The sequence below is a fragment of the Erithacus rubecula genome, assembly GCF_903797595.1.
Source record: "Erithacus rubecula genome assembly, chromosome: 8".
Lineage (NCBI taxonomy): Eukaryota > Metazoa > Chordata > Aves > Passeriformes > Muscicapidae > Erithacus > Erithacus rubecula.
This window is the reverse complement of record NC_136659.1, coordinates 106327-120502: the sequence shown is the minus strand read 5'-3', so window position 1 is coordinate 120502 and position 14176 is coordinate 106327. Positions and strand designations below refer to the sequence as shown.

Here is a 14176-nt window from a genome sequence, read left to right as displayed (position 1 = left end):
TAGAAAAAGACATGAAGAGAATTTTGTCTTTGAGCAGCCTGCCTTTACAAGTAGTACCCCAAGTGTGTAACATAACCCATAACACAGCTCTGGAAGGACTGTGGAGATGGAAGTCATAATCTGCAGTATTTGCAAGGGGGACGTGGATTGTGAACGTGAAGACACCCCTAAGCCTAAACCAAAAAAAAGGGAACTTTTCTCTCTAGAGTAAACTGAAATGATTGTTTGAGTGGATAACTGACTAAAGTGTTCTCTGTATCTTGCTGTTAAGAGATGTGTGGGATGCAGGAAGGAGGAGGAGGGAATAGTCTGGAAGTCTTGCTCTGATTTTTTTTTTTTCTTTTATTAATAAATTAATTTAATAATAAAAAAAATTACTAAAATAAATAAAATAATGAATAAATTAATAAATTCCTTTTAAGTTTTAAGCCTGCCTTGTTTTTGCTCCTACATCCTATCTCTAAAAGAAATTAAATCTATTAAAATTGGCAAACCCAAGTCAAACCCTGACACCATACTAAAGCAAAACAAAAAGAAGAAAAGAAGAATCTTGATGAAAAAAAAAATCCCTGGTGGCTCTGGAGGCCCTAGCAGACAGAGTCTCCCAGATCAGCTGTCTCCAGATCTCCAACAGCACAGCCAAGCAAGGCACAATAGATGGGGCCGTGTCCTCCATGCCCGGCGAAGATGATCTTGCAAATTATCGAAAATGGAATGTTGAGTTCTCTGTACTGCCCTGAGGATGTGCAATGTTTGAACTGCCAGGCTTCGGATGGCAGCGCTGCTGTCATGTTCCATGTCGTTCAGAGCTGGAAGAGAAAGCAACAGAGACAGGGTCAGATCCCAAATCTGCAGGGACACAAGGAGATCTGTATGCCAGGGTGATTCCAGCCTGCTGTAGCCATGGCCAGGAGGGAGCAGGGGCCACCGCGATCAGCCCGAAGCTGCTGGGCACGAATCGCCCACGTGCCCCTGAAATCTCCGTGAGTTCTGGGTCAGGGATTGCAGCTCCTGCCAGCCATGCTGACAGCCCGCTGCCCTCACTCACCCTCATTGAGCACCTGCAGCTCTTCCTGCTGCCCCCTCAGGTAACGCCCGGCCATCCCTGGGAACACAGACCCTGTCACGGCTCTGCCCAGCGGCACAGATCCCTACCAGCGGTGCTGCCAGCCCTGTGGCCACTGGCCCTCATGGCCCGGCAGGGCTCAGCCGGGGCCCTTGCCGCATGCTGCCGCCCAAGGGCACGGCTGTGAGAGGGCGGCAGCAGCTCCGAGAGCAGCTGGGGCTCCGCGGCGCCGGGCCCTGATGGCAGAAGCTGCCGGGGCAGCAGCGGGGCTGGGGCTGAGCTGCGACGGGGCGGGGAGAGAGCCCAGGCTCACCGATGAACCTGACGGCCGCCACTCGCAGGGGCTCCTGTGGGCTCCGCAGGTAGGGCAGGGCCTGGCGCAGGTGCTCGGCCGCTCGGCTCCTGTCCTCTACCAGCTGCAGAGAGCGGCGGGAGCGAAGGGTCGGGGCGGGCTCTGGCCCTTTGGCAGGCGCTGCCCGCGCCCGGCCCCGGCCTCCCCTGCCCACACAGCTCTGAGGTGCGGCCAGCAGCCACTGGCCGGGCTCTGCAGGGGCACAGGGCCGGCTGCTGCCCGGGGAGCCACGGTGCCGACCCACCCCGCAGCCCCGCTGGGCCGGGGCTCCGAGGGCAGCCGACTCGGGACTGCAGGAGCCTGGAGAAGAGCCCGTGCGGCCCCTGCGTGTGGCGCTGGGCAGGGCCTCAGCTGCCAAGCGCACACAGTGAGCGCCGCGCTCAGGGGGCTTCTCCAGCCTGAGCCTGGTGCTTCCAGGCTGTCCTTACCAGGCACTCGGCCAACTTCCACAGCTCCACTGTATTCACGAGCTGCATGAGATCCCTCCTCTTCAAGAACTCGGTCACACAAACCAGTGTTTCCTGAGAGGCCTGGAGAGCAGCAGAGATGTGGAGATGGCACCGCAGCTCAGGGCACAGGAGCCGTGTCCCTGTGCCAAGGCCTGGAGGAGGCTGCAGCCAGCCAGGCACCAGGGCAGGAAGCAGCCATACTTCCCCCAGGGGGACACTGGCGGCCCACGAGTCCTCACCCCTGCCACACGCTGATTCTTATCATGGCAGTGAAAGAAGAGTGGGAGCAGGCTCTGCCACACATGTGTCTTCAGGGCCTTTTTTTCTTTATTCATTAGATGAACCACTGATGTTCGGAAGAGCGATATGGACACCAGTTGCACCTGGCTATTTTCCTACATGAAAGGAAGAAACAAAGTCCTCAGCATCAGCTGCGTGGGGCTCAGCTGTGCACTGACCTGCAAATCCCCAGAGCACAAAGTGTCCTGTCCTCTCCCAGTGGCCGTGGCAGGGGCACTGAACCTTACGTGGTCAAAGAGTGGCAGAAGCGCCTCAGCCAGCTGCAGGGTGATGGGGCTGGGTTTCAGCATGTCGTGTTCCAACACTATAAAGCTGAGTACCATGACTGTCATCCTAACTGTCTCTCCATCTGTGTCCCGCAGGAGCTCCACAAGTCTTTCAGTCAGGCTGCACATTTTTCTGGCCTGTGTGGAACACAGGTCTGTGAAACACCACCCTGCTGTGTCAGACCCTGCAAGCCAAAGGCCTATCCCAAAGCACTTGGGCAGCTGAACCAGGAGGCAGGAGAGCTGGGAGCAGCTGCCCCAGCACCTGAAGCCAAGGCAAGCCCAAGGGGAGGCTTTCCCCAGCACAGCTTGAGGCATTCCCCCCTTCTCACCATCCTGGGATCCTCACTGAGCTCAAGAAGGGCCCTGAGCGCCAGGCGTCGCCTCTCCCTGCACTCTCTCTGCAGGCCCCGTGGCATGATCTGCAGAACTGTGTTAGCACTGTATTCACTCAGATTCAGGCACTCTAAGACCTGAAAGGCACAGGGCAGTGACGGGTACCGGCCTGCGGGAGTCCAGAACCGCACAGGGCTGGGCCCAGACAGCAGCACAGGGCACGGGAACCGTCCCAGGCAGCTGTGGCTATGAGAGGACAGAGAGCTGGGAGGCAGCTCAGGGAGACAGCGCTGAACGTCAGGCTCACCTCCACAAGGAATGCCAGGGCAGGCAGGTCCCAGCGTGGCTCCTGTGAGCTGAGAAGCTGGAGCAGGTAGCAGAAGATCCGGAAACACAATGGTAGGGAGAGTAATGACATCTCCCTGGCAGGAGAAAAAGTAACCAAGACTGTGAGCCAGGGGAAGAAACCTCTCCCACGACAGACTCCCAGAGTTCTGGTCTTTCCCCACCATCCTCCAAGAGAGCCTGGGCCATTTGAGATGTGCCTGTTCCTTGGCACCCTCCTCTCCCATCCTTTTCCAGTCTGCTTGGCCATCCCTCAGTGACAAGGCCCTCTGGCCCATGAGCACAGGTGCTGTGTGGGACACGCTGGGTACAGAGCACCAATGTCAGAGGCAGTCAGGAGAAGGGGATCTCACCTGGCCAGCAGACGCACGGCATAGTGCTGGGTGTTAGCACACAGCAGCATGTCCCAGCCGTCGTTGAGTGCCATTCCCATCACTACACCCTCACAATGCATTTCCCAGAGCAGGGACTTCAGGATCTCCACTGCAAACCTGTGTGCAGAGCAAAGCTCAGATCATAGTGGGAGCACTGGCTCCTGACCTGAGGACATGACAGGCACAAAAGGACTGGGATGGAAAACCTGTTGGGGCTGGCAGGGAGGCTGTGTTCTTTCTGGCATGTCTTCCACAATTTATCAACCTCTTCTGGTGTATCCCAAGTGCTGAAGAACACTTGGAAGAGCAGGTGCACAAATAGACGGGAGAAATACTCTGTCACTACATCAGGGACAAAGGGCTCCTGGAGGATCTTCCACATCACCACAGTTGCCTGCAAAGGACAAGCACCCCGAGACAGTGCTCAGTGCCGAGGTGTCCGTTCGGCAGGGCCGGAGCATGGCAGGGAGAGGCCAGGAGAGGCGCAGGGGGAGCACCGGCCTGGTGCCACTGAAGCTGCCCCTGGGCCAGGATTCAGCCCAGCACCTGAGGCTGGAAGATTCAGTGAGGGAAGGAGGGTGGAGAGCTGCAGGAGGGGCGGCCTTTGGGTGAGCAAAGGCCAGTTCCAGAAACTCACAGCCAGGGCAAATACTCTCGTTGTGTCCCCATCGGAGGTACGTGTGCTGTGCACTGGCCAGCTCCCCAGCACATCCAGGAGTCTCAGCTGCACCAACTCTGAAGTCCTAGGTGAGCACATAATTGTTGTCCACATGGTAGTAGCAGCCCTGTAGGGTCAGAACTCAGTTTCAGGGTGGTCTCAGCACTGTGGCCTGGGCAGCAGCAGGGACCTGAGCTGGCTGCCAGCTCTGAATCTGCCCATTGCCCCTCACCAGCAACACCCAAGCAGCCCTGCCATGTGGGGACAGGATTCTGAGGGGCAGGGAGGGATCATGACAGCAGGCTTGGGGGCTGACAAGCCAGTGCTTGGAAAATGAGCAGCCAGAGCGCCTTGGAACTCTCTGTTGGGCAGACAGATCTGGAACAGGCTGTACAGGGTGATGGGCTGGTGAGCCCTGAGCCCTCTGGGCAGGTGGGCCCCATACCTGTCACACGATGGGGCCACACGCAGGAGAGTCATCACCACATCAGTGGGATGTGCCTCAGCGAGATCCAGCAGGGTTCTGTACACCCTGTGCTCAGCAAACAGTTTTGACATGAGCCACTGGTGGATGTATCTCACCATGGCAGGCACCTGAAGAAGGCATGGAAAGACTTGGAAAGCTGCCAGAGGCAGTAATGTCCCCAGCTTCCCCAGAGAAGTGCTTCCCTTCCCACCACACTGTGATGGCATCAAAGGCAAACAGGGACCACCTGGCCCTAGTGACTTGGGAGGCAAAACAATTCCTGGGAGTATCAAACCATTGCCACAGGCTGCTTACTTGCTTGGGACTGTGCAAACCCTCTTCTACAAGCATAGCCAGCAGGGCAGCACTGGTCTTGGTTTTGAAGATGTGTGGGTATGTTCTGACCCCAGTGCCCACAGTCTCTTCTTCCCGAAGTCTCTTTATGAATTTGCAAACAAACTGCAGGAGAATAGCAGGAATAGAGGGCTGTTTCATGCAGTGCTCCAAGCTCTGTGCTGGGCTGAGCAGTGGCAGCAGGCCCAGCCCAGGTGGGGATGGCTGCAGGTACCTGCGCTGTTCTGCGGAAGCGGCCACGGGTGGGGTCCTGCTCGTGTGTGCTGTCCATGGCTGCACCTGGCAAAGAGCGAGCGCAGCCAGAGCTGAGGGGCTGCGGGAGAGGCCGGAGAACAGAGCCCAGCCCTGCGCTCCCCAGGCAGGGACAGCCCCGGGATGCCCCAGGGGATGGAGCACGGGCACTGTGGGGTGTCTGCCCAGTCCCTCTTCTGTCCTGTGCCTGGGCATCTCCCAAAGGAATGGGATGGGATGGGATGGGATGGGATGGGATGGGATGGGATGGGATGGGATGGGATGGGATGGGATGGGATGGGATGGGATGGGATGGGATGGGATGGGATGGGATGGGATGGGATGCGATGGGATGGGATGCGATGGGATGGGATGGGATGCGATGGGATGGGATGGGATGCGATGGGATGCGATGGGGCCAAGCTGGATGCAGACACCCTCTATAATGCCCAGTTCTCCCACTGACCATCTTGTGCTGGCTGGAACGGCACCATCTCTTCAGTCTCCTGTGCTGACGCAGCTCCTGCGCTTTCTTCCTCCTCATTCCCCCAGGTCACCTTGGGCACTCTTGGGAGTCTCTGCTCCATGTCAGTGACTGGATTTATGGCTACAATAGGAGAGATAGGTTAGAAAAGCTGCAAGTCAGCAAGTCGTGCAGTCAAACCTGGAATGCTTCCGCAAGACTTATGTCCTGGGAAGACAGCAGGACAGCAGGTCCTGAACTCTGGTATGGAGGGCTCCTGCCAGAAGGACAGGAGACTCCTTGTCAAGGACTGTGGTTAGCAAATCCCTCAGTCTGGTCTCGAGGGCACCTGCTGCAGGGTAGGAGATGCCTCGGAAAATCTGCGGGGCACCAAGTCCCACGGACGCCCCTCAAGGGCACCTGCAAAACAGAAGCCTTGAGAAGGCCACAGGTCAGCTAGTCCTGTGGTCTGGCCTCAAGGTCACCTGCAGGAATAACACTCAGAAAAGCTCCGGTCCAATAGGAACGAGTGGGCTGTGTGGGGGCTCCTCATGTCACCGCTCTGTCCCGTCCTGTCCCGTCGCGTGCTCCGAGCACTGTGCCGTGGCCATGTCACCGTTGGCTTTTATATCACCACATGTCACAAAGGCTCCTTTGACACCCTGTCCTTATCCATGCCATGGTGACCATGCTGCATCATGTCACAAAGGGCCCTTGCACACACTGCCACCTGCCCTGGGGCTGCCCCCAGCCCACCCAAAGTGGCCCAGGTTGGAAGGAATCCCTCATCCCAAGTGTCTAGGACATCCCGACAGGATCTTTAGGAATGGCTCAAACCATCAGCAATCACTGCCCTGCTCTGCAGGGCTCAGGGCATTTAAGAATTCTCTGTTATGGAAAGTTTTACTTCCCAATTGCTCTACACAAGTAGCTCCTAAATATTGCAAACTTTCCATATTCATTGGTATGGCCTGAGAATACGAAAGTTTTAGAAGTTTGCGCCCCGTCGCAAAGTCGCAACTCATTTACCTTAACGTCATTTCTTCAAAGTCACTTTGCAAAACAACAAGACACAGAGACAAAAAAGGCCCATTCTTTGGTTTGCAAATGGTTTTCAATGAAGAGAGGGTAACACAATAATTCTATGAAGGAAGAAAAGCTCAGAAGGAATGAAAGTCCACTCAGTGTTGCAAAGGCCGAAAAATGAATAAGGAGATTGCAAAATGGCTAATCCTCCTCCTGGTACAGACATCTAAGTGGCTCATAAACTACAGCTGTCGCCTCTTCTTCCTCGTGGGACAATCAGGACAACTAACAGGAAAAATCACAGCTATTCCTTCTGCCCTCCATAACCAAAGCTGGGCTAAAGCATAGATACTGCCTTCAAGATGACTCCGATTCCAGCCTAGACCTTTCACCTTCCAGACAACTCCTTCTCCAAGATTCCCACCAACACCAACCCCCCTAAACAGCCGCACAGAAGCCCTCAACAGCCTGCCAGGACTCCCAGCTGTCCCCATCCCTCTGCAGAGCTTTCCCAGCCTCCAGCAGAGTCCCTGGTTCCCTGCAGGTGCCGTGGGATGGCACTCAGGAGGATCTGCTCCAGGGCCTGTCCTGGTAGCAAGCTCAGGCTGCCAGGCCTGTGGTTCCTGGATCATCCTTCCCACCAACCCTTCCTGTGCACGGCTCTTACATTCGCACACTGGCACTCAGCTCGGACTTGTGCACTTGAGCAGGACTGCTGAAAAAGAATAGAGAGCAGCCTGGCAAGCTCCTTCTCCAGTTCCCTCTTTACTCTTGGGGGAGGTAGAACATTCCACAGGAAAGCACCTGGTGCCAAAAAAAGCAGGCAGCATCAGGCAGCTCTGGGGGCAACTCTCAGGACTGCTGTATCCTGAGGGAATGCTGTTGGCCTTGACCTGTAGGCACCTGCAAAAGCTTAAAATCAGGTGCTTCAGCTTCCAGAACCTCTCTTGGCCAGCATCCTGATGTGTGTGCAGACTGCTGTGAGGCACTGCTGGGACCCAGCGGTACAGGAGCGGCCGTCTTGTGTCCACATAGCACCCCCTGACAGAGCCAGGGTCATTCCAAAACCAGAGAAACCTTCTGGTGTCAGCAGAGAGGAGCAAGGATCACTGGGCTGGCTCCTCTCAGAGTATCTCAGCTGGGCTTGCTCCACAACGTCCCCGTTTGATGGCCTGCTAATGCCCAGCTGCCAGAATTGCCTTCCTTATTCTCTCCAAGTTGCAGAGGAAGAGCCAGTGGGCAGGATGCCTTGGGAGAAAACCTTCCAAGCCTTTGCTGAGGCCAGGGACACGCCAAGATGAGCCAAGACTCTGCACGTTGCCTGGCCCACGCAGCCCGGCTCAGTGCTGGCCCTGGCCCACATCAGCTTCCACCAAGTGAGAGGCAATTGCAACTTGCCAAGAGCTGAAACACAGCAGGTAGGCAAGGTGTGAAAAGGGTGTGTGTAAAGGCCTTGGAATTCACAGCTCTCAAAGAGAGCTTTGGGGCTCACAGCTGGACACATGCTCCTGCTCACACCTCTGTCCAAAGGAGGGTAACACACCCTGCTGCAGGTGCTTGGCTTGGTCTCTGCAGGTCCAGGCAGATGCCAAAGCTGCTCTTCACAGCCTTCCTCTGCCCCTCAGCCAAGGGTAGTGGGCCTCAAGGGCTGAAAGGACCACAGAGAGCCAAAGGGGAACAATTTCACCCACCTCACGGGGAGCTCCTTGGGAAGCACTTTCCTTAAGAAGCAAGCCCCTTTTCTCCAAAGGCGTTTCCCCAAACATGCAGCTTTCCCCAGGAACACCAACGCACTCTTAAGCTGTGGAAAGGCTGAATTACTTCTGGGCCTTTCAGAACAGGCACTCCAGCTCCAGCTCCTGTTCTCCCAAGTGTGTTTCCAGGTGCAGGTTGAGGCGTACAGCCCCAGGCCCTCTGCAAACACAAGCTGCCCACTGCCTCTTCACTGCCTACACTCCTGCCTGTGCTCACGGCAGCAAAACCAGGCTGTTCCCAGCCAGAGACCAGGCCCTGCTCCTGCAGGATGCTCTTGCCAGCATCTTCCAGGATTCTGTAGTGGGAATGCATCACTTTCCATACTCGCTCTGAACAGCCTTTGGCACACAGAGCACAACCAGGCTGGCTCTGCCACCAGCACACACCAAGCACAAGCGGAGGAGGAAGAAGAAGCAGGGGATGATTTGCAGCCATGCTCAGGAGAGACTGGAAGGGTGCCCTCCCTCTGGTCCCACTTGCTTGGCTTTCTGACTGGGTCTGAGGCAGGGGCTGCCATTCCTCACTTGTGGGGACCAGAACCGCAGCCAGGATCCCGGCACTGCCTGGCAGCGCTCCAAACACTGGCACGGTCATGCGTCTGACTCTCGGGCACTGTGCTGCTGCTTCATTTGCTCTCTGGAACACCTAAAGCTCTCTGTGAAGCCCTGATGCTCTCTGGGTCTGCCCTCTTCCTGACCCTGTGCAGGGATGGAGCATTGCTGTGCTTTCAGGAAGCTGTTCTTGAAACCTGTCAGCATTTCTCCAAGCTTCTTTGCCCTCCATGAGTGCTTGTCATGGAATCCCTCCCAGCTGGGTTCAGAGCATACTCAGGTTGGCTCTTCTAAAATCCAGAAGCTTCAGTCTGCTCAGTAATACCTTGGACTCCACAGTGTTGTGGAACTGGAGCTTCAGCACAGAGACCCTTCCAGCCTGATCTGCCTTGGTTCCTCTGCATCTCTGCACAGAACACGGTACAAAAGAGAATGGCAGGAGGGACCTGTGAGTCCCAGGGCTCTGGATTTGTGCTGCTTTAGCTCCACAGAGATGCAGGCAAAGTGAAGAAGCCAAACTGTTTATTGATGAAAGGCAAAGCAAAGGGATGAGCTGGGAAGGAGAAAAGGGAATGGGTAGCGTCTTAGGGCTGAAGGGAGGGAGCTGTCAAAAGGGATGAGTAAGGTGGAAGAGATAAAAGGGATGGGCACAGTCTTTGGGATGGAAGGAGTAAGCAGTCAAACGGGAGGAATAGTGGAAGGAAGAAGAGGATATGAGCAGTGTCCGAAGGCTGGACAGAGATATCCATCTCCAAGTTGGGAGAGGGCTGAAGCCAAGGGAGCTTGCACAGGCTCAGCTGTGCCTGGAGCTCCAGCTGGTCTCTTCTGGTCTCAAGGTAGCCTCATCTTCCATGGCATCTGGAGGTCTAAAAGGGATGCTGGTTCTTCTGAGCATGCAGATGAACATGGTCCTGCAGTTCTTTCACTGAATAGCTGTTGAACAACTGTGTTTATCTTGGAAGGGCTGCCTTCTCTTCTCAGGGATTGAAGAGCTGGAAGAGAGAGAAACGGTCAGAGCCTGGATCTGTGGGAATCCAAGGAGACCCTGCCAGGGCCATCCCAGCTAGCTCTTGCCATGGCTGCAATAGAGGAAGGGCCAACAGGATCAGCTGCAAGGTTCCGGCCACCAATCCCCCCACCTGCATCCCTGAAACCTCTGTGTCCTCTGTCCACGCCAACCCCCATCCACTCAGGGAGCAGATTGCTCCACAGCCGGGGCAGGGATTGCAGCTCCTCCTGCCCGCCCCGCTGACAGCCTGCTGCCCTCAATCACCCTCAATGAGAGCCTGCAGCTCTTCCTTCTTCCCCCTCATGAGTGCCCTGGCCATCCCTGGGAACACAGACCCTGTCACGGCTCTGCCCAGCGGAACAGCTCCCCGCCAGTGGCGCTGCCAGCCCTGTGACCACTGGCCCTCGTGACCCGGCAGAGCCCAGCCCGGGCCCTTGCCGCATGCTGCCACCCAAGGGCACCGCTGTGAGAGGGCAGCAGCAGCCCTGAGGTGTGGGGTCTGGCACAGTTGACTTAAGAGCCTTTTTTTCCTTGTCTACTACCAATTCCATCACCTTGCAGAAGAGGTCAAAGGAGAGCACCTGCACATGGCTATTGTCCTAGGGAAAAAAGCACCAACTCTTGCAGGCCCAAATAATTCACAGGGTACAAATTTTCTGGGCAGCAGCCACTGCCCGAGGCTGAGGACGCAGAGCCTTACATTGTCAAAGAACTCCAGGAGTGCCTTGGCCAGCTTCTGAGCAGTGGTGCTGGATGTCTTTGTTCTGGGCACACTGGTGAACACACAGAGGGTCATGCCAACCACCTCTCTGTCTGCATAACCCAGCAGATCCAGGAGGCTTCGAGACAGGCTACACATTCTTCTGGCCTGTGTGGAAGACCAGGCTGTGCTGTGAAGCCATGAACAGCTCCACCAACACCGCCCGGGGACTGCAATCTCACCCTGCTGCCACAGGGCCCAGCAGCCAAAGGCCTGTCCCAAAGAGCTCAGGGAGGGGAGGCAGGAGAGCTGGGAGCAGCTGCCTCAGCTCCTGAAGCCCAGCCAGCCTGAGGGGCTGCTTTCCCCCACACAGCTTCAGCCGCTGCCCCCTTCTCACCATCCAGGGATCCTTGCTGAGCAGCACAAGGCCCCTGAGCGCCAGGCGACGCCTCTCCCTGGAATTGCTCTGTAGGAACCTTGACATGATCTCAAGGATGCTGTCACCATGCTGACATTCACTCAAATCCAAGCTGTTGAGGACCTGAAAGGCACAGGGCAGTGTCACGGGACACACAGGAGCCCAGAACCGCACAGGGCTGGGCCCAGACAGCAGCACAGGGCACGGGCACCTTCCCAGGCAGCTGTGGCTACAAGAAGACAGAGAACTGGGAGGCATCTCAGGGAGAGAGCACTGGCCATCAGGCTCACCTCCACAAGGAATGCCAGGAAATGCAGATCCTATCATGGCTCTTCCCTGCTGAGCTGCCCAAGCAGGTGGCATGCAATACCAGAAGACAAGGAGAGGGACACATGGTGCATCTCCCTGCAAGGTTGAAAAAGGCAACAAGACCCTTAGGCAGGGGAGGGAAGCAAACCACTTCCAAGACTGACTGACAGATATCTGGTCTTTTCCCACTACCCTGGAGGGGATGTGGGTGCTTTAAAAGTTGGCTCCTTTTGGGCACTTCCTCTACCAGCCTTTTCCAGTCTGCTTGGCCATCCCTTGGTGACAAAGGCCTCTGGCCCATGAGCACGGGTACTGTGTGGGGCACCCTGGGCACACAGCACAAATGTCAAGGACAGAGTGGCAATGGGGGTCTCATCTGGCCAGCAGACCCACGGCATAGTGCTGGGTATCAGCACACAGCAGCGTGTCCCAGCCACGCTTGTGCTCTATTGCCATCACCTCAGGCTCATACTGCAGACAGATGAGCAGAGCCTTCATGGTCTGCACTGCAAACCTGTGTGCAGAGCAAAGTCCAGGTCACACTGGGAGCACTGGTGCTGGCCACAAGGGCATGGGAAGGACTGGAGGACTGGGACCTGTTGGCCTTGCTGGGAAGGCGGTGTTCCTCCCGGCATGCTCTCCAGAAGTTATCAACTTCCTTTGGCATCTGCTGTGTGGTGATGACAACATGCAAGAGCAGAGCCATAAACAGAGGGTAGGAAGCATTCCTCATGGTCTCCTGGCAGTGGGGCACCTGGACCATCACCCAGATCACCAGAGTTGCCTGCGGAAGAAGCAGCCTGAGGCAGCGCTCAGTGCCGAGGTGTCCATGGGGCAGGGCCTGAGGGAGAGGCAGGGGAAGCAGCAGGCCTGGTGCCTCCTGAGCCTGTCCCTGGCCCAGGTTTGAGCCCAGCGCCTGAGGCACTGAGAGGATGGAATGCCGCTGGAAAGCTGATCACCTGAGAGTGAGCAAAGGCCAGTTGCAGAAACTCACAGCCAGGGCAAAAACATCTTCGTTGTCTCCATCAGAGGTGCACATTCTGTGCTGAGGCCAGTCCTCCATGACACAGAGCAGAATTGGCAGCACCTTCTCCAGTGCTGTTCCTGACAAGCCTATGGCTCTCAACATTGCAGCAGCTCTGTGAGGTTGGAGCTCGGTGTCAGAGGGGGTCTCAGTCACAGTACCATGCCCTGTGCAGCTGTGACAGTCCCAGTGCCCTGAGGGGCAGGGGAGGGAGCCTGGCAGTGGCAGCAGGCTCAGGAAGCAGAGGGGCGTGAGGGTCCTGGACCTCTCCACCTGTCTGACAGGCCCCATTGGACAGGCTGTACAGGGCGATGGGCCCTAAAGGCTGCTGAGCCCTGAGCTCTCAAGGCCTGTGAGTCCCGTACCTGCCATATTTTGGGGCACAGCGCAGGAGAGTCAGCACCATGTCAGCAGGGTGTTCTCCAGCCAGCCTCAGAATGTCAGTGCACAGCCTTGCATCTAAAGTGCCCTGGGATGTCAGTCTCTGGTGAATGCTTTTCACCTTGGCTGGCACCTGGGGTGGGTGGGTAAGACATGGAGCGCTGTCCAAGGGAACAACTCCCAGCTTCCCTCAAAAAGTGCTTCCCTCCCTGCCACACTCTTCGCCCTCAAAAACTGACGGAGCCCAGTGATCATGGCCTGAGTGAGCACACAGTCCTGGGAGGCATCGAGCCCTGGCCACAGGCTGCTTAGGTGGTTTTGAGAAGAGGCACAACAGTCTTTGAAGTAGTCCATTATGAGTTCCTCAGAGTGACTCAGAGTGGGAATGGTGTCAGTGTTTGTGATGTCCTGAGTCTCTCCAGTGTCAGCAATTGTGATGTCCACGTCCTCAGTCACTGCCATGTTAGCCTGCACCCTGTCATCACTCCTTGCAGTGTCAGATTCTTCTGAGTGCTCAGAAAAAACTGAGCTGACATCAGGCTCTGCCTGGAACTCAGTCAGGCTGGAGTCAGGCTCAGCTGTGCCCTCTGTTGATGTGCCGGTCTTTCTACGTTGCACCAGCACGAACTTCTGCAAAATCTGCAGGAGAACAAAGGACAGGGAGGAGAGGCAAGTTCCATGCAGTGCTCCAAGCTCTGTGCTGGGCTGAGCAGTGGCAGCAGGCCCAGCCCAGGTGGGGATGGCTGCAGGTACCTTCAGTGCTCTGCGGAAGCAGCCACAGGTGGGGCCCTGCTTGTGTGTGCTGTCCATGGCTGCACCTGGCAAAGAGCGAGCGCAGCCAGAGCTGAGGGGCTGCGGGAGAGGCCGGAGAACAGAGCCCAGCCCTGCGCTCCCCAGGCAGGGACAGCCCCAGGATGCCCCAGGGGATGGAGCACGGGCACTGCGGGGTGTCTGCCCAGACCCTCTTCTGTCCTGTGCATGTCGCAAAGGGATGGGATGGGATGGGATGGGATGGGATGGGATGGGATGGGATGGGATGGGATGGGATGGGATGGGATGGGATGGGGCCAAGCTTGCAGCAGCCATCCACACTCTGTCTCAGCTGTGCCACTCACCATCCTGCATTGGCTGCAATGGGCCCAGTTCTTCAGGTTGTTGTGCTGAGAAAACTCCAGGGTCCTCCTTTTCTTTCCCCCTGAACACCTGGAGCAGGCAGAGAAATATGCCCACCATGGCAGAGTCTGGCCTGGAGGGCACCTTGAAGAGAGATGCCTCAGGAAACTGTGAGGCAACAAGTCATGCAGTTGTCCTTTAAGACAGCCACAACAGAGGTGCCTCAGATA

At 56.6% G+C, this 14176-nt stretch overlaps 3 protein-coding genes across 3 annotated transcripts in view; all 3 read right to left on the bottom strand.

Annotated features, from left to right (window-relative positions):
- LOC306804242 (maestro heat-like repeat-containing protein family member 7) overlaps positions 1 to 14176 on the bottom strand; it is a gene marked incomplete at both ends in the record, with an annotated part of 82365 nt that overhangs the window by 39325 nt on the left and 28864 nt on the right. The window lies entirely within an intron of this gene.
- Positions 1 to 14176, bottom strand: part of LOC306804603 (uncharacterized protein) — a gene marked incomplete at both ends in the record, with an annotated part of 32351 nt that overhangs the window by 892 nt on the left and 17283 nt on the right. The window contains 4 exons of the mRNA XM_079311393.1: positions 679 to 809; positions 1049 to 1105; positions 1380 to 1482; positions 1847 to 1948. Coding sequence (XP_079167519.1) covers positions 679 to 809; positions 1049 to 1105; positions 1380 to 1482; positions 1847 to 1948 — 393 coding nt within the window. The remainder of the gene's footprint in view (positions 1 to 678; positions 810 to 1048; positions 1106 to 1379; positions 1483 to 1846; positions 1949 to 14176) is intronic.
- LOC306804227 (uncharacterized protein) lies at positions 11801 to 12557 on the bottom strand (the record flags this gene model as incomplete). The annotated part of the gene is made up of 3 exons (XM_079310546.1): positions 11801 to 11942; positions 12025 to 12212; positions 12423 to 12557. 3 exons carry the CDS (start codon positions 12555 to 12557, stop codon positions 11801 to 11803), a joined length of 465 nt encoding a protein of 154 aa, XP_079166672.1.